We start from the raw sequence: 20,307 nt of genomic DNA on the forward strand, positions 1-20,307 counted from the left end.
TAGGTGTCAATTAAAGAGATGTGTTAAAAAAAAACAACCTAGAAGATTCCTGTGTAATCTGAAGCCCTTATAAGCTCTTGTAGCAAGCCAATTGCTCAGTAAAAGACTTCATGAAAACATCCAGAGATTAAATACTCAAAAGCCTCCCTGGGTGTTTCCGTGTCCTGACACTCCAATTGGTTGGTAAACAATGGGTTGGGCTTATTGAAATAACAGAATGCAAAGAATTTCCGTAGTGCTGAACTCCCTGAGGCAATACTAATGAAGTGCTTTCTGGAATGAGATAAAAAGGCTGTGAAGCAAAAAGTGCCTACAGTCAAGGTGGAGTGAGGACAGCTTTCCCTTGAGAGAATAACTTCAGAAGATCTTTCAGAAGGGAGCTCTTATTTACTCAGAGAAGAACTGTACAACTTTCAACCCTGAAAAGGCATCATGGCTGAAAAACTGGACTACAATGATATTTTACATAAGTATTCACATCTCTTTTATAGGTATCCGCTGAGGCTGGTCCATGGAATCCCCCTGATGGAACCTATTGCAAATCAGTGGGATCCCATTGAAAACTTCCAGGCAAGACCAGATGACTTAATCATCTCGACTTATCCTAAAGCAGGTGAGATGTTATGGGGCAATAAAATAGAGGGAAGGTGGCAAGAACAAAATTCAGGTTAATAAAGAGAAAAATTGAGCACTGATCGCACAAAAATGTAACAAGCCAATCTTCGAGGTGGAAGTTTTGTTCGGATGTGACAAAAAAGCTCTTAGAACTGGGACAGGGGGTATGTGCTGAAAAACCGAGAGTAATGCATTTTTCCTTGCACCTTTTAAATCCTTTTTGGCTGAAAGATTGTCTGCTAACAGATATATTTTTCATGAGCACGTCTAGAGTTAAGTAGATTTCCCACAAGAGAGTCTGTGCTTTTGTTTTGATAATGCTGGAATTGCACATTAGGATAAACTAGAAGCAACTATTCTGGCATGAGTTTCATAAATGGTGTTTATATGGATTAAATGTCATGTGATACTTCTCAAAGACATAAAACCAGCCGTTTTATAGAAATAGAACACAAGTTTGATTTTTTTTTTAAAAGTCTGCTCTCATGGTTTTGCTTTTCAACACATTGAATTGTCTCAGAAATGAAAAGGTTGAAGGTTGTCAATAGGAAACTGTAAGTTTTTAATTTGTACACTACTATTTCAAAATGCATGAAAGAGAGGAATGGAGAAATATGGAACTGTTGTAATCATGAGACATTTTTCTATTCTGTATTCTCTAAGTTTCTTTAGATGACCTCAAAAGCAATGAATGCTTCCATTCAGGAAACTTCATTCTTCATTATTTTTCCATTTATACTTTCCAACAAAACATATCCTGTTTACAAGCATATGCTAAGTCCTAACTAGGCTGTTTGGTTCCCTCCCCCATCCACAACATTTACTGTAAGCTATTTTTCCAAAAACTATTTTTATTTTCACAAATCTTGGATTCCCTCCAATTCTGCTGATACTTTTTTGTTCTGTGCAGGTGGTGCTGTTTTAATTCATATGAAATGGAATATTTATTTGCGCTGCTACACGCAATAGTGCATTTGTAGAATGATGAATATTAATATTGCACCATTTATACAATTTAGAATATAGGCAGTATATAAGGGGTGGGCCCATTGTCATGAATTGTAGGGGGGGAATAAAGGGTTTGTACTATTACCAAGCAATTGTCCAAATTGTTTCTGTCCTCTGGTTTTTCAGGTACCACATGGATGCAAGAAATTGTGGATCTAATACTAAACAAAGATGATTTGGAAAAGACACACAGGGCCCCCATACATGTGCGGATCCCATTTTTAGAAATCTGCTCTCCACCTCCTATTCCTTCTGGTAAGGGCAGGAAGTATTGTGATCTTGATATCCAGCCCTAGACCTTGGCTGCTAGACTGATATTGTGTTCTACCCTGCTTCTTCTTCCTCAGGAGTTGATACATTGGTGAATGTTCCATCTCCTCGTGTGATCAAGACCCACCTCCCCTTCCAGCTCGTCCCTAAAAGCTTTTGGGAAAATAATTGCAAAGTAAGTTCATTTAAGACTCCCTCGTATCTTTGTCTCATTCCTCAGCCCTAATCTACTGTCTCATGCATATCATTCTCTTTTCTGTCCCATTACAGATGATCTATGTTGCTCGCAATGCCAAAGATAATCTGGTATCCTATTACTTCTTTGAACAGATGAATTTAACCCAGCCAGATCCAGGGTCCTGGGAAGAATATCTTACAAAATTCATGGAAGGCAAACGTGTGTTGAAACCAGGCATATCTTTCTAAGTCTTTAGAGTTGCACTACAATTCAAAATATCTGGGGACTGGGATTTGCCTCCTTTATATACTTCTCTTAAGGGACAGTTGATTGATTTGGTCAATATATTGGGGAATCCAACAGCTGAACCTTTGCTGAAAATACTTTTATGGGAAATATTTCTACAGTCTATACACTTGGCTCCCTTCCTTAGCAGGTGTTAGATGAGAGTATTTAGTTAGTCCCATTTATCTGAATTAATTAAGCAATAGTGTATAGATTTAAAGGCAAAGGTGATTTATAGTACCATGATGCAACCTACAAAGCTTGCTCAGCAATTCTTTTGAAATATACCTTTGAGGAATTTGTAATATCAATTTGGCTAAGCTACAAGGATTTGCAATAGCTTATTGGAAAATCGATTTTATGTTTGCTGAAGGCCAAAATTGGATCATACCATTAGCTCCTTGCCAGTCTTATGAGATGCCACCACCAAAATTTTGTTTTGGGACACAGGTTCTTCATGGGCAGTTTCTTCTTACTTAGACCCTGGAGATGAATAAAGATGATGCCAGAATTCTGTTTTTGGAAGCAGAGAATTGTAATGTTAGGCCAGTGAACTTTGCCTTGTATAGCAGTGGTCCCCAACCTTTTTTGTACCAGGGACCAGTTTCAAGCACAAACACTTTTTCAAGGACCGGGGGGGGGGGAGAATCCGAGTTTGGTGGTTTGCTTGCAGACATTTCATTACCTGACTAGGTAACATCTGATGTTGTTACCTAGTCGGGTAATAAAACGTCTGCCAGAAAACCACCAAGTTCAGGGAGTGCCTCGGCCCTGCCTCCCCTCAGCCCCATCCCTCAGGTGTCTCCCTCCCTCCCTCAGGTGTCTGCCTTGTTCCTCTCTCAGTCGCTCTCTCGCTGCTCCACCAGCCCAGGAAGAAACTGCTTCAAAGAAGCCGGGGGATGGCTTTTCCTGTCGCCGCAGCTCCTCCGAGCGCCCGTTTACCCCCACCCCGCCGCCTGCCCGCGGTTCAATCCACAGTGCTCTGTTCTGCCTGCCTGCCTGCCTTCTTCATTTCGGAGCAGCCGGCTGATAAAAAGAGGCAAATAGTTATGTTTCTCAGCCGAAGCTGCTCCGAAACGAAGAAGGCAGGCAGGCAGGCAGAACGGGGCACTGAATTGAACCGCGCGCAGGCGGGCGGGGTGGGGGTAAACAGGCGCTTCGGAGGAGCTGTGGCAACAGGAAAAGCCACCCTCCCGGCTTCTTTGAAGCAGTTTCTTCCTGGGCTGGTGGAGCAGCGAGAGAGCGACTGAGAGAGGAACGAGGCGGGAGGAAACCGAAGCCTCTGAGCCAGAGAGCAGGACAGGCTTCGGTTGCTTCCTCCCTCCCCTTCTTTCATTTGTGTCCTTGATCCCCAATCCCAGCAGCATTCACCGAAGGCGAAGAAAGCCGCCATTTTTTAATTTTTTTTTTATTTGCGGCCCGGTACAGAGTGCTCCACGGACCGGTACCAGTCCGCGGCCCGGTGGTTGAGGACCCCTGTTGTATAGAACTCTTTTTGAATATCTACTTGGAAAATAAGAAATGCTTTTTTTTAATGTCTAGTGCAACATCTTTTTCCATGTTGCTCTTGTAGTCTGGACCAGTCTCATTTTTGGGCCAATCTCAGTCTTATCTGGCCAAGTTTTCTCCTGTTTGATAACATCTTTTAAATTCAGTCTAACTATAGAGGCAGACAATTATTGTCCAGATCCATTGTTCAAATATTGTATCTTTTTTTTCATTCTGCATTAGTAAATCAATTTTAAGTGTTCATTTCCTTAATTTAATCTTGATAATTCTAGTTCTGATGTTCAACCATCAAAGTCACACCCTATCATGTTTGGGTTTGGAAAAAAAAATCAAAGCAAAAGTATTTTCCTGCAGGAAGGTTTCTTATAATTAATTCCAAAATCCTATTTCAAATTCATCTGGACCCCTCAATCCGCTTGTAACTTTATAAAATCAAAGTTCCAATTAATCTTTTGCTGTTTATTCCCCCCTTCAAACTACTGAAGTCCTTAAACTTGCATTTAAAACTTATTTTACTAATAATTGAAGGAAATTCACCCAGAACTGTAAAATACTGGTCCAAAAATTCCTAATAGCTGAAAAGTAGTCAACAAGTGATTTTCAGAGTAATTAGAAAAGGAAGTACACAAAGCTGGTGTCTTTTTAAAAGGCGCTCATCAAGGTTTGAAAAAGATGGCTATTCTCTCATCTCCAAGAGTTCTAAATCCGCCAGAGACTACTGTCTTGTGGCCTGTTCATGAGGAGCAACTGTATGGAGTACTTGTGGATAATCTCAAATCCTTTCCGTACCCAGAGATGAATTGCAAAGAGTTCATCTACTCACTAATTCTTCATTCAGCCATGATTATTGGCTCTGTATTCCGTTTATCATTGTTTCTGTGGGCAATCTACTTCTAATATTTTGCCATGAAAAATGCAAGAGATTTCCTGGCAGTCATGAGGAGTCAAAAATGGCTTAAAGGTTCACAAATCAAAAAACAAAGTATCATTCAGAAGTTTCTTAATTGTTATCCACACCCTTTTTTTCATAAGCTGATTTTCTCTCATGTGTTTCCTGCTCTGTTATCAACCCTTTAAATCACTGGGTTTAATTTTATGTGCTAAAAAAATTAGCAGTGCCAACTGCTATTAAGGGATTTAATGTCTCTAAAAACCTTTCAGGAGTCACGTATGTGTGAGTTTCAGGCTATATTGTGTACCGAATTTTAATTGTTCAAAAACCCCATCCTAAGGTGGTTTTTTTTTTCACTGCAGCACTGTTGGCTCAGTATCCAATATTTTTTTTATTGGAAACCGCCTTATATAACTAGGAGACCATTGCTTTTCTAGTTGACCCTTGTTCCAATGATTGACCCTTGTTCCAATTACATTTGAAGTTCCAGAAAGAGAAGAATGTATTTCAGTCCATTCTGGAGATATGAAATCTGGAACCCCAAACTCACTTAACCAGTTTAACCTGCTTATAAATAATCTTTTTTTTTTTTATTTCTGCAAAACACTGAGCCATAGATCAGTCAAAAAGGTTACCTTCAAAAGTTGTGGGAGCTGCATCACTGGAGACTTTCAGGAAGAGACTGGACTGCCATTTGTCAGAATTGGGGTAGGGTCTCCTGCTTGGGTGAGGGGTTGGACTAGTTGACCTACAAGGTCCTTCCAACTTGGTTAATCTATAATCTAAATGGTCTGTGTATTTAAGTTTCTGAAAACAGCCAAAGTTGAAAATAACCAAGCTTAGCATGGTGTATAAATGCAGTTTCTAAGCTTGTATGAAAACAATCTTAGGTGCAGAAATGATGCACTCACAATAGCCTTTTCTCATCTATAATTATTTAAAGTAAGAGTTTTATTCTGTTTTGTATTTGATTCCTCTTTCCATTTCTCTTAAAAACCGGTTTCTGCTAGGGAATAGTTCAAATGTTGTTTGAAGAAGAAAATGTTGGCAAAAGTTATAATTTTAGGTAGAAGGGTTTCAATTAGGGTTGTAATAGAGCAGATTGATCCACTATACACACAGAAAAACTTTCAATTGCATAAGAAGCATGTTTGTTTTTCATTTTTTAAATGTAAGTAACTTTTAGAAATCACCATTCTCATCATCCATTCTATGCTTCCTCTCAGGTGATGCTATTTAGTTAAAATTGTGCAGGTAAGCTTGATAAAAAATATAAAGTGTTTACAGAAGCATATATTCATCTATGCAAATTTAATTAAGTAATGCAGTGATAAATGAATTAAGATTCTAGTATATGTACAGCAAAGGGAGGGATTTTTTTGTGAGGGCCTACATTATCATTTGAATAATCTTTCAGGGTCAACTGAAAATGGGAAGGGTAAGAGCCATACAGACATCTCTCTTGCATATTCATTTATGCCCAATTTACCTCTCTGCCACTTGTAATCGCTCACTCATTGTAGGTAGTCCTCAACTTATAACCATTCACTTAGTGACCGTTCAGAGTTTCAGCACTGAAAAAAGAGACATGACTAGTTTTCACATTTATGACAGCATCCCCTGGTCAAGTGATCAAAATTTGGGAGCTTGGCAACTGGCGTGTATTTATGGAATAGCAATGGCAATGGCAATAACATTAGGCTTAGACTAACATACTGCCTCATAGTGCTTTATAGCTGGCTTGCAACAAGCAAAGTCAACAGGGAAAGCAAGATTTGCTTAATGACCACATAATTCACTTAACAACTGCAGTGATTTCATTTAACAACTGTGGCAAAAGTTGTAAAATGGGGCAAAACTCCCTTAACAAATGCCTTCTTAGCAATGGAAATTTGAGGCTCAATTGTGGTCACCCGTATTTCCTCACTTCCACTCTTCCATTCATTCATGCTCCTTTCTGAAGTACCTTTCTGTTGTTTCATATAAATCTGTCATCCTTTTGTTCTTTTTCATGCCTTCCTCTCCTCCCATAGAAATACATTCTGTACTTATATCCCAACACAGCATGTAAAGGTATCTCCTTTCGTTTTTACTTTCTGTCTACTCCACCCAACTCAAAGCCTAATTACCATTGTTTTCCCAATTACTTCTCTCTACCACATTTGCTTTGAAAACCTTATTGGGATATACGTGCCATTGATTCTTGTGAGATTGACAGGTAAGCGACCATGCATTACTGCATTGCTGTTGATGAATTGGTTTCATTAAATGATGATCTTTCTTCTTTTGTCCATCTTACTTTGTGACTTAGTTGCCTGGGGATCTTGGTATGATCATGTGCGGCGTTATTGGGATGAGAAAGATAATCATCGTATTCTCTACATCTTCTATGAAGACATGAAAAAAGTAAGTTCCAAATAGTGGAGAAACTGAATCCATATGAGGAAGTTCCAATTGGTGGAGAAATCCTTTAAGTGTTGTGCAATCTTAGGGATTAAGCAAAGATCTGTCACAGTTTCTTAGTAGTATCAGTAGGTTATTGCTTTCATGTTCTGGTTCAGAGGTATAGCATTTCATTGGCTATTGTGGAAAAGAGGATGTTGTGCTTATCAGTAGCCTGGTGCAAGGGATTCTGCCAGTCCTCAAACAATGCCTACAGCATCCCAGAATACACACTCACAGCCCCACCATGAAATCTCATGAAGCATCTAAACCTCATAACGGGTGAGAATGAAAACTTCCCAATAAGAATGTTGAAATCTTACGAGATCATAATGTTTTCACAGTAAAGATTGTGAAATTTTACTTCTTTTTTAAAAATGGTTTTAAAAAAAGGAGTTTAATTGCAACAGTAAAAACTGATGTGATTGGAAAAAAGAAAAAAATAGAAGGTGCAGAAAAGGATGAAAAATAGAAAGAAATAGAAAAGAAAGAAAATTAAGAATATAGTAAAGAAAATGAAAATAAATATATAAAGAAATTACTGTACTTCCCACCTTTATCACAAGTACAAAAAAGGATAAACAAGTATAGACAAATTTAATAACTTATCACCTTCTCTTAAAGTAAAACAAATTCTTCCCATATCCCATATCTTATCATTAATAAATCCATAAAGCATCATCATTTCAATCCTGATGTTAGCAAAAGTCCTTTAAGCGATAACAACATATGAAGAGCCAGTTTAGTCTCATGGTTAAGGTACTAGGTTAAAAATCAGGATACTGAGTTCTAGTCCTGCCTCAGCCATGAAAGCTGACTGGATGACTTTGAATAAGTCACTTTCCCTCAGTTAATGATGTCAGGTTAAGGTAACAAACTGGCTGGTCAATTCCCGTTGCAACCAGATGAATCAACGCTTAGTTGAATTGTGTGGGGGTGGGGTGGGGGCAGACAGGAAGCAAATTGGAATTCAGCAGAGACTTCCTCATAGTGAGCACAATTAACCAGTGGAACAACTTGCCTTCAGAAGTTGTGGGTGCTTCATCACTGGAGGGTTTTTTTTTCCCCAAATTTTTTATTAATTTTTAAAAAACAAACATACAGACCAAATACAAAACATAAAAACATAAAACATCTTTTTTGAAAGCAGCTTGATCCCGGGTTACATCTCTTCGTACAGACATAAATTCAAATTCATGCTCACTTTTATATACCATTCCATATCTTATTACCATTCTAGATTTTCAATATAGCTTCTCCCCTCTTTTCACTCTCTTAATTCTATTTTATTTATTTCATCTCAATTTAAATCATTATACTTATATCCTTTGTCTGTCCTGTTTCAACTGTCTATTATCTTTTCTCATTAACACAAAATTTCTCCTGTAATCACTGATTGGAGTATGACGCCTTTATATCTTTCCCCTAAATTTAACACTTAATATAATACATAACTTTCATTCGGATTCTGCTTAGTACATTCTAAAGCTACACACTATATTTTAAAAAAAGAAAAAATTATAAATATATAATATAATTAAAACAACAATCCATACCAATTAAACTCTTATCGTTAAAATTAATATTCATTTAAATCTTAAACATTTTACACATTCCTTTTCAAATAAGTATCATGTTTCTATGGGAACCCTTATAAATTTTGCGTAGTTACTTCCCCCCCATTTCACTTATATTTTAAAACATTATGTAATTAAAATGTTCCCATTCCTTTTTAATTCAATTCTCTCATATTTCATTTCATTTATTTTGTTCAAAAAAGAAAAAGTTTCACTAAATTACATTGAATATTTTATCCCATTTTATAATCATATGTTGTTCCAATTTTCTAACATTATTTCTAATACAAATACAACAATACAGTCTATATGTACCTTTGCAGAATCTCTTTTTTAGTTATATTTTTACCCATTACCTCTAAATAAATCCTGTTTCTTTACATCTTGTTTCAAACCCTTGTAGTTTCTCTTCCCTTCCTCCCTCCCTTGCTTCTTCACGCCCTTTTTACCCCCTTGTCTCTCCATCTCCATTTCCCTCTTCTGTATTCCTCTTTTCTGTTGCTTTCTGACATTATATCCACTTTTCACCTTATTTTTCCCTTTTTTGGTTGTTTTTTAGGTCTTAAATTCTCCATTCTCTTTCCCCTCTTTCCCCTTTCTTCCCCAGATAAAGTTAATTGTTCATTAAAGATGGCTTCTTCTTTGTCCCAATCTTCTTGTTCTTGTAGTTTCTCATAGGTAGAAATCGCCATTTCTAAAAAGTTGAAAACAGAGCCAAAAGAGCCCTTCCCTTCTTGTTCCTCTTCTTTATATTTTTTAAATTCAATTTTCAGTTCATCCACAAGTGATGCCATTATAAAAAGGATTTTTAAACAACCACCCAAGTATTTTTAGTCATTAAAATATAATTTCCAAAAGTCCCAAAGTCACCAAGCAGTCCAAATACACACAAGCTGTTTCATTTAACACTTTTCTCTTTTTTCACTTTCTCTTCCTGGGGTTACAATTCAGTTACAAAGTTCCAATTATAATGTATCTTTTAGAAGTCTTGTTACAATTTAACTTTCGACTCTTTTAAATTCCATGCAATCTCCTCCAGCCAAATCTTACTCTTTATTCTTTTCCTCTCCCTTCCCACTTGCAGCAAAAAAAAAAGTTTTTTCAATGTTCAGAAATCTTTATTATCCCCTTGGCTTTGATTTTCAGTTTAATTACCTGCTGATGCCAAAGTGGGTTTTTCTGATTTCTCGTTCATCTGCTGTCACCGTAAGGAAGGAGAGTGAGAAAAAACAAACTTTCCTTTTTCACTTTCATTCGCTGCTTCCAGATCTTCCTTGGGAAAGATGAATCTTTTTTGAGGTTCCAGGATATCTTGAATGTTGCTTCTTATCCCGGTCAGCCAAAACTTTCACTTCTTAGCTTCCTCCTGCACATTCTTTTCCGGATGAGTGCTTCTTTGAGGCGGCCATTTCTGACCACTGCTCTACCGCCTTCGGAAAAGGGAGTTAAGCCAGCTGAGGAGGGGAGGTGCGGACTCCCCTCAAACCCCTGCCGGGTCTCCCCTGTCTTCAGCCACCTCTACGGGGTGACTTTAGCCCCAAAGCTGGCTGGCTCGGGGCACTCCAGTGGCGAGCGCAAGCAGAAACCACGCACGATCGCGGATTCCTGCTGCCGCCGAAGCCCAGCAAACCGGAAGACCATCATTGGAGGTTTTGAAGAAGAGACTGGACAGTCACTTGTCTGAAATGGTATATAAGGTATCCTGCTTGAGCATGGGTTGGGCTAGGAGACTTTCAAGATCCCTTCCAGCACTATTCTGATTGACTGATTGATCCCAAAAGTGATTAGAAAAGGAAATATGTGAACCCAGGACCCTTTCCAAAGGGCTGACTAAGAGAACATAGCTTTTCTCTTGTCTCCCAGAGTTCTAAACCTCCCAGAGAACCCTGACATATCTCAAGTGTATCTTTGAAATCTAGGAACTATAATTTTCTTCTCCAGCAGAAAAAATAGTTAAACTATTTTATAGTTTAAGGGAAGTCTCCTACACTCCAGCTGTGTGGCTGCTGCATGCTCTTTTGGATGCTACCAGCCATGAGAATAAGACTCAATTCCAACATTTCTTTACAGTACCAGTTAAAAGGGAGAGCTTACTCATTATTGAACACACTCTACCGTTTCAATCCACACCCCTCTCCCATAAGTGAGTTGTCAGCCAGGCTAATTTTGGATTTAGTTTTAAATTAGGATAGATCTGTATTCAGAAATTGCCTGACCCTTCACAAATGTGGAGTACCTCAGTATTTGTGAACTGTTAGGCAACTTCACAAGGTTGAGCACCATTTTAAGTACCCCACTTACAAACATCCTACTTTCCCATCTTCATGTTCCCTTACCCACATCTCCCCAAATTGTTAGTGATTGGTGCCAAATGATACTTAGTGGGAGAGAATTGAAGCCAAAGGAATTCACCAATTACTCTCCTCAGTTTGTCCTACATTAAACCCCAAGAATAGCAGCAATTCTAGTCTTGTTATAGCAATGCAATAGCAAACAGTGTTCCTGAAGATTTTTCTGCAGTTGACTTAAGGACTAGTTAATTTCAATCTGTCTGGAGGTTTCAACATTACTTTATAACTTTATACCGGAATTTATAACATAATTTTATGGGTAACTAATTTCCTGCCTGGATCTCTTGTGAAAGAATTCCAAAAAACCTGCAGCTTTCACAGCACATGTAGACAAAATAATGTGTAAATAGGGAAATATTATTTGGAGATATAGAATGAATAAAATGACCAAGTTACTATATTTTGTAACCCTATTTTAGATATGTTGAAATATTTTGGGGTGAATCACGGTACACTAAAGTTACTGGAAATGTTTTTGAAATCGTTTTTTTTTTCTGATTGGAAGATAATATGCTGAGTGGCTTTGCATAATTGAATTTAACTTTGTTTTAGTAATAGGAGAAAAGGGGCGGAAGGAACTCAGGAATGTCTCTGCTTTAGAGGAGAGTAAACTTAGGTACATCTAATAAACATTATATTGTTTGGTTCACACATCGCACAAATCCGAGGTTTGTAAAACTATGGTTTATTGAATAAATCATAACTCCAATGATTCAGACGACGTGTGAACAGTGTGTGGTGGCCTAGGGGCTAGTTCAGAAGATTGAAAATTCAATTCTAGGCAGAAACAGGTGTTTTTTCTCTCAGGATGCAAAGAGAAAATATCTGCTGTGAACTCCAAGTACATATTTAATGATAATTAAGACAATCATATTACAGATTGTTTTTGACTTACAGGTGTAATGTAGCTGGCCTATCATGGTTGTAAATCAGGGGTCGCCAACCTTTTGGACCTCAGGGATTACCAAACTCATAATTTTAAATCCTGGGGACCACTAATATGAATTTTGACTGACGGTGGCATGCTGACATTGGTGGGAGAGAGAGAGAGATCTGATGTAACCCCCCCTCTCTCTCCCCCCCTCTCTCTTATACACACACACAAACACACAGAGGCAGGGGTGGGATTCAAATTTCTTAACAACTGGTTCTTGGGTGTGGCCTAATTTGTGGGTGTGGCTTGTGGTCATGTGACTGGCTGGGCATGGCTTGTATGTAAATATTATAAATATTTATGTAAATATTGAATTTTTTTATAAAAAAAGAGCAACTTTTACCCAAAAGCAGGCAAAGCAGGCAAGCAGATTGAGTTGCTCACAGAATCACAGATTCATTTAGAGATCTGTGTTTCTGCCATCAGCTATCTGAGTCTATCACATAAAATTTGTTTGCAAGCAAAATTAATTCACAACACACCATGTATGTAAATATTGAATTTTTTTATTTAAAAAAAGAGCAACTTTTACCCAAAATCAGTCAAAGCAGACAGGCAGGTTGAGTTGTTCACAGAATCATAGATTCACTTGGAGATCTGTGTTTCTGCCATTGGCTATCCTGAGTCTGCACTGAACAATAGAACCTTCAGTCCTAAGGGAGGTTCGGCTCTGCTTTTAAGATCTAAATATTAGCTAAAAAGCAGGAAATCCAACCATTTCCTGCTTTCTAGCTAATCTAAATCTCCCAGCACAGCAGAACAGCTGATGGTCGTGGGGGGGAGGAAAAAGGAAAAATAGCAATTTAGCAGGCAAGTTTGCCAGGTAAGGAGTGAGTGGGTGGGGAGGGAGGGCCATGTGGGCGGCGCAGCCTTTTGTTCCCACGCAACCTGGATTAATTGCTTTAGGGGGTGCTCTGGGGGGGACATTTCTCACGGACCACCGGTTGGCGACCATTGTTGTAAATCATGATGGTTATAAAATAGGTTGGCTATGTGACCAGTCTGATTTTACAACTTTCTTTGAGGCTGTCATTAAGTGAATGCCACAATTATTTAAGCAAACCAGTGGATTGCTATGGATATGGATTTGCTGAAAACTGAAAGTAAATGCAAAACTTCCATAAATATAATCCTGTGACCCCAGGATGCTATCAACATAAATATAGTCTGTTTTCTAAGTGCTAAAAAATTCAGTCACATGATTTTGTCCCATGTCTTTTTATTAGTCCATTCCTCCTTTTTTCCAGCCTTTATATCTTTTCAAAGTTCACATTTATCTTATGAAAATGCCCATTTCACATTGAAGTTGTTCTCACACATTTGAAATCAAGTGTTTCTTCTTCCGAGTTAGTGCCCAGGACAATTGCCAATAGGAGAATAATATAGGTAAAAGAGATCCAAAGGTCATCTGATTTGACTTCCGGAGGTAAAACTATCTCTCCATCATTTTCTGCATCCTCTCACCAATCTGTTCAGCATCTAAGAGCATGCAGTGGATTAATTTTACATTGCTCACATTGTGCTCTTTTCCCCATCCATGCCTATCTTCTGCCAGGATTTAGCCCGTGAAATTCACCGTGTAAAAGATTTCCTCCAGGTCGACTTGCCTGAAGATATTGTTCAGAAGATAATGCATAAGGCAACATTTGAGATTATGAAAGAGAATCCCATGGCAAATTATGAAACCGTACCCAGTTCCATCTTTGACCAGTCAAAGAGCTCGTTCATGAGGAAAGGTAAGATCAAGAACCCAAAATGATGTTCTTTTATTTGTAGAGAGACTTTCCTTAAAATAGGGAAAAAAAACCCGGCAATTTAAATTAGTTCTAAATTAGGAACATTTATATCCGGAATAAGCAATGTTTTGGTAGCCATTGACACTGAAGATTTTTGTGAAGGTTAAGGGCTTGTGAATGGATGAAAATTCAGTCAGACACAGAGATGTAATTTCAGTTCCTTATTTTTCCCTGAATTTGAGGGAAGGAAATAGAGGGGGAAGGGCTACATTCATTCAGCGTTACTATGTTTTACTGCCTTCATGTAACATGAAACAACGTCAGTGATTTAGGAACTATGATTCAGGTATGTCCTGGAAGCTTCAGGAACAGATTTGGGGCAGCAAATTATCCACCTACTTTTATGTCAAAGCCTAAAGAGTTACCTTATCCATGGTCCAAACTTTATAGCATCTAGCCTTTGGGTGTGTGTGTGTGTGTGTGTGTGAGAGAGAGAGACAGAGACAGAGAGAGAGACAGACAGAGACAGACAGAGAAACAGAGAGGCTGCCATCCCATTCATATCGGAGGCTCTGTTAAGACACTTCAGGGTTAAAAGGATTTAAAATCATACATTGCAATGTCCTACCTGTCAATGAATACTTCAGCTTCAACCATAACAACACAAGAGCACACAATAGATACAAACTCAAAGTTAACCGCACCAAACTTGATTGCAGGAAATACGACTTCAGCAATAGAGTGGTCAATGTCTGGAATACACTACCCGACTCTGTAGTTTCTTCCCCAAACCCCAAAAACTTTAACCTTCGACTGTCTACTATTGACCTCACCCCTTTCCTAAGAGGTCTGTAGGGGGCGTGCATAAGCGCACCAACGTGCCTACCGTCCCTGTCCTATTGTTTCTCTTATTCTTCTTTTATTTTTCTTATATGTACCCATTTCATGTATTCACAACTATGTATACACTTATACTTATTATCTTGTAAACAATTGGCAAATCAAATAAATAAATAAATAAAAAATAAATAATCCTTGCCTGTGGGGGGGGATGTCCATGGGGGCTCCTTTCATAGTCCCTTCAAAGAGCTGAAGCAAATGACCAGAGCTTACCCTGCCACACAGCAGAAGTTGGGTCTCAAATGCGGGCTCACTAATCTCCAAACCAGCATCTTAAACATGTGAGCCACCGCACTCCAGATGTGTCAAGCTCTTCAGAGGATTTTATTTGGGCTGCCATCTTCTTAAACTTTTCTTGGGAGTAAGTTGCACTTGTGAATGAATATGCACAGGAAGTCTAATGCTGGCCCAGAAGAACACATGAAAGTAACTATGACACAAATGTTACACACAAAACCGAAGCATATATGGAAAACCATTCAGGCATCATATCTACGAAGGTTCTCAGTCATCTAGGTTATAGTTATCCCAAAGGTGCTTTTCCAACTGGCTTTTCCAGTTGCCTTTTGAAAAAGCACCTTGGATACATTCAGAAACCAGAAATTATGTATATGAGAGATGTTCCAGAATTTGTTTTGCTTTTTTTTTTTTTTTTAAATTTTATGAAGAAGCAGAAGCAGGGTAACTTCATCACTGGGGCTCCACTACAAATCTTCTGGAAAACAAACCCACCAGTGGATCAATCCCGAGTTTTCTTTTGCCTTCTTCAGAGAAAGCTGGAGAGAAATGACACCTGCCTTTTATAAAAGAATCTGGGTGGTGATCTCAGATCTTAGGAGAGAATATGGTGGAATTGCATTTGCGGATGTAATCTAAGGCTTTTCTTAATCCTGAAATTCCCCCTAAGGTTTTTTTATTGTTGTTGCATTTCCTCAGGTACAGTTGGAGATTGGAAGAACTATTTTACAGTGGCTCAAAGGGAGGCATTTGATGCACATTACCAGGAGAAGATGAAAGGGACAGATTTACATTTCCAGGAAGAATGACAGACCCAAGAAATTATCTTCTCTGGGACTTGGACAAATAAGTAAAATACAGTCCCTAACAGTACACTATTTTTTTTAAAAAAGCAATTTTATTAATTTTAATGACAAACACATAAAACATAAAAACCTCATCTTTCCTTCATGAGTTTACAGACATCTTTCCTTCACGAGTTTACAGACAGTATCGGTTGGTTTACCACTTTTTTGTGTGCATCCATTTCACAGTCTCCATTGTAGTTATATTACATAATAACTCATATTATCAATCAACAATTATATAACCTAATATCATTATTAAACAATCATTCGACCATAATTTTATTAATTTATAATTTATCGAGATAACTATAATTTACTTAATTTATTTCATAACAAATCATAAAATCATACCAAATCTATCTTAATAAGATTTTATAAGGGTAGTATAAAAAAAATAGAAATAAAAAAAATATGTATTCATTATTTCCTAGGATTCTAAATATTCTATTATTATGTTTTATTATCTAACCATTGATAAAAAAGGTCCCAAACTTCATAAAATTCTTTATCTTCTTGTTCTCTAATTTCAAATGTCAATCTACTCATTTCAGCACATTCCAATATTTTCTTAATAATTTCTTCCTGTGGTGGTATTTTCTCACTCTTCCAATTTTTAGCAAATACAATCCTAGCTGCTGTCAATACATTTACAATCAAATATTTCAAATTTTTATTGTATGTATCAGGTAAGATTCCCAATAAAAAAATCTCTGGTTTTAAATCTATATGTTTCTTTGTCATTTTTTCCAACCATATGCGAATTTTGGTCCAATATTTTCTAGCGTCCTCACAAGTCCACCACATATGGTAATATGAGCCAGGTATCTGATGACATTTCCAGCATTGCCTAACAGTACACTATTGTTGCAATAAATGAGATTGCTATTAAAAATGAGGATACAGTGAACGTATCAATATGGGGAAAAATAGGCTCTGTAGTGGTTGAGTGATTGAGAGAAAGGACCCAAATTCTCTAGATAAAAGTATAAAAGCTAGAAATAAAGAGGTTGAGAGGCTGGAAAGAATGCAGAGAAGAGCAACGAAGATTAGGGGACTGGTGGCTAAAACATAAATAACAATTGCTGGAATTGGGCATGTCTAGTTTGATGAAAAGAAGGACTGGGAGTGACATGATGGCAGTGTTCCAATAACTCAGGGGTTGCCACAAAGAAGAGGAGGTCAAGCTATTGTCCAAATCACCTGAAGGCAGGACAAGAAGCAATGGGTGGAAACTAATCAGGGAGAGAAGCAACCTAGAACTAAGGAGAAATTTCCTGACAGAACAATTAATCAGTGGAACAACTTGCCTCCAGAAGTTGTGAATGCTCCAACACTGGAGATTTTTAAGAAGAGATTGGACAACCATTTGTCTGAAATGGCATAGGCCTATAGGGTGTCCTGTCTAGGCAGGGGATTGAACTAGAAGACCTCCAAGGTCCCTTCCAATTCTGTTATTTGGGTCTCAAGATTTCCCTTAAATATTGTGAAATTGTTTTTATATTTTCCAAAGTGTATTTAGTATGCTCCAATTATAGTTAGCCTAATTAATCCACAGTTGCTTAATAAAGAGATGGGTGGCATACAAATTTAACAAATAAATACCGTATTTTAAATTTTCTGTGCAAACTGTTCTGAAAAGGAGTCTCTGAGTCCATAGTTTCTATTGAAGAGAGAGGGAAAATTGGTTACAATCAACCTAGTTGCTTTCTTCAGCAGAGAGATCATCTACTAGATCCACTGGTAGTTTTAGTATCTATCAGTTGAAGGTATTTAAATAAGTTGGTATTTCCTTGACAGAAAAAAATACAAACAGCTGTCACTGCCTGGAGCCATAAATTCTCAAATATTATTCTGCACTACATCAGTTGCAATGTTAGTAACCAGGATCCAATTGCAATAAAATCAAAGTGAAGATAGGTGGTGCTAGGGTGGTAATTATTGTGATTTAAGTTCTTAGCCAGTTATAAGTTCCCCGATGTGTATCTTACATTTCTCTTAAGATTGGAACTTGATATAATTTCTATAGAGACTCACATGTGACTTTGCAGCCATAAATTAGGTTTTAGGGGCACTTCCTCACTTGACTTTATTAGAAATGACTTTATAAATTATTAAGCACTGAATTTCCTGGCAGAGCCTGCTGCAGTCCATTAATTCAGTACTTACCTTTCGCTTTAAATAAATATTTAACATGTGCAGATTAACATTTAAACGGTTGCATCATATTTCCCTAATCTGGTAGATTAGTTATTAATCTATTCTCAGCCTACTGGAAATTTTCCATATCTTTTACGAGTATCTGCATATCTAAATATTGGAAAAGGCAGATTTCAGGAGAAGATCCATAATGCAAGTATTTGGGTTATTGGGTTTCTTGCAGTCTAAATCATCACAAGATACAAAATTATACTCCTGTGCTTGGTGTGAGTCCCATTGATGCCATGGGCTCGATTACCTATTTGTTTGCCCAGGCTTCTGTTGGAGGAGACCTAGTATTGTCCTCAGGTCAAGTGGGAAAAAGTGGGCAATCAGAACAGGGGTCTCCTATGTTGGCGACTTTAAGACTTGTGGACTTCAATTTCTATAATTCCTTGGCCAGCCATGCCACAAGTCTTAGAGTTGCCAACGTTGGAGACCCCTGACTTAGAAGAACTTGAAAACAGCTAAGAATGGGAAGCAGCTTGAATATATTGGTGGTGAGGGGATAGGATATTTGCAATGAATGCAGAAGGTGGAAAACATCATCTGTTCTTCCATTACCTAACCATTGGGAGGTCCATACCAGCCACAGGTCAGGCTGAAAGAGCAATTCATTATGATTTACCAATAGATAATGTGATAATCAAATCTATCTTCTGTTCATAACATGAGGCATGGAGGGTGGCCAATGCATCTCATAATCTAAATATTTAATGAAAAGTTTATTTTCCAAAATTTTGTTATCTGGGATTCAGTGGAAAACAAACTAAATAGAAAGACATAGTCTATTTGTTCAAGTGATAGAGGCTTGAACATATCATAGAAGGTCAGAAGATTTTTTTTCAGAATGGCTGAAACAGAAATTGTAAATGAACTTTGTGCTTGATTATTTGACACAGTGACCTGACCGTTCCCAAGGCAAATTCACCTCTGTACCTTTCATAAAATCCACAATAAAAAAAAAAAAAAACTGCTTTTAGCTATGTCCAATAAAACAAACCAGTAAGCAACAAGTATGAACTCTACAGGCCTTTCAATATTACATGTTGTATTACACTTAATTACAATGGAATGTTTGTGAAATGGAACCAACAGATTTATTATTGTACCAGGATGGGGAAGAAAAGAACTACCGTATATGCCGGCGTATAAGACGACCCGGCGTATAAGACGACCCCCCAACATTTCCACTCAAAATATAGTTTGTTATATACTCGCCCCCTCTTCTGCACACCTTCCACTTTTGCACTTTTTTTTTTTTTGAGGCACTTTTGTGCACCGTGGAAACGAATCCCGTGAAGCCGAAAGGAGCAGCCAGCCTTCTCCCAGCTCCCAAGGAAGCGAGGCTCGCACCGCCCGGGCTCCGCTGAGGTATCCGGCTGGGGTTGTCAGGAGTTGTTACTACTGGCGTGGCTCCGCACGGCTCCAGTCCGCGTTGCCTCGGGAAGGGAAAGGCAAAAGGAAGAGCCGCGGCGGTGCTTTGCAATGGCAGCAGCGGCTCCTGGTTTTGCCTTTCCCTTCCCGAGGCAACGCAGGACTGGAGCCCATGAGCAGCGGAGCGCGCCAGCGGTAACAACTCCTGACAGCCCCAGCCGGATACCTCACCGGAGCCCGGGCGGTGCGAGCCTCGCTTTCCTTGGGAGCTGGGAGAAGCTGGCTGCTCCTTTCGGCTTCACGGGATTCGCTTCCACGGTGCAAAAGTGCCTCAGCCGCGGCAGCCGCAGTGCTTCCCAATTACTATTTGCCGGCGTATAAGATGACCCGGCATATAAGACGACCCCCCCAATTGGAGGCATGTTTTTCAGGGCAAAAAAGTCGTCTTATACGCTGGCAAATACGGTAGCTTTAAATCATTTCAAATATTCTCATCATACTTTGTTCAAGGAAGCCTTCCTCAACATGGTGACCTTCATATGTGGTGACTATAGCTTCCAGAATTCCCTGTCTGGCATCTGGAAGGGGCATATCTAAGGGTTACACAACAACTCTATAATTATTCTGGGAAGGTATCAAGTATCAAAGTAGGGTTCCCAACCTAGGGGACTCCCTTATGTTTTGGTCTTTGAAGACCAGTGTTTCTCTATCTCAGCAATTTTAAGATTTGAGGACTTCGTCTCCCAGAATTCCCTAGCCAGCAGGAAATTCTAGAAATTGAAATCTAAAGTTGCTGCGATTGAGAAATGCTGATTCAAATTGTATTCTAGATTTCATTTTAATCTTTTACCAGTTTGCATGAAAGAGAACTAACTTTCCCTTACACATAAGGCTCAAGTATACAGAGAGATAGCTTTTCTCATTACTCCACTTACAAGAGCATTAACTCCCA

At 38.4% G+C, this 20,307-nt stretch overlaps 1 protein-coding gene across 2 annotated transcripts; it reads left to right on the plus strand.

The window, feature by feature from the left end:
- The first annotated feature begins 197 nt into the window (after positions 1-197).
- Positions 198-16,677, plus strand: LOC113418584 (sulfotransferase 1C1-like). 2 transcript variants are annotated; one of them, XM_087947565.1, is made up of 9 exons: positions 242-321; positions 492-613; positions 1,750-1,878; positions 1,971-2,068; positions 2,164-2,290; positions 7,069-7,163; positions 13,617-13,797; positions 15,634-15,798; positions 16,630-16,677. In XM_087947565.1, exons 2-8 carry the CDS (start codon positions 526-528, stop codon positions 15,741-15,743), a joined length of 828 nt encoding a protein of 275 aa, XP_087803691.1. In that variant the 5' UTR covers positions 242-321; positions 492-525; the 3' UTR covers positions 15,744-15,798; positions 16,630-16,677. The 2 variants fall into 2 exon arrangements, with proteins under 2 accessions (XP_087803690.1, XP_087803691.1); XM_087947564.1 differs by having other exon boundaries at positions 198-613.
- The last annotated feature ends 3,630 nt before the right edge of the window (positions 16,678-20,307 follow it).

This window comes from Notechis scutatus, chromosome Z, assembly GCF_049901735.1.
Source record: "Notechis scutatus isolate UNSWTSFEM ecotype Mainland chromosome Z, rNotScu1.2, whole genome shotgun sequence".
Lineage (NCBI taxonomy): Eukaryota > Metazoa > Chordata > Lepidosauria > Squamata > Elapidae > Notechis > Notechis scutatus.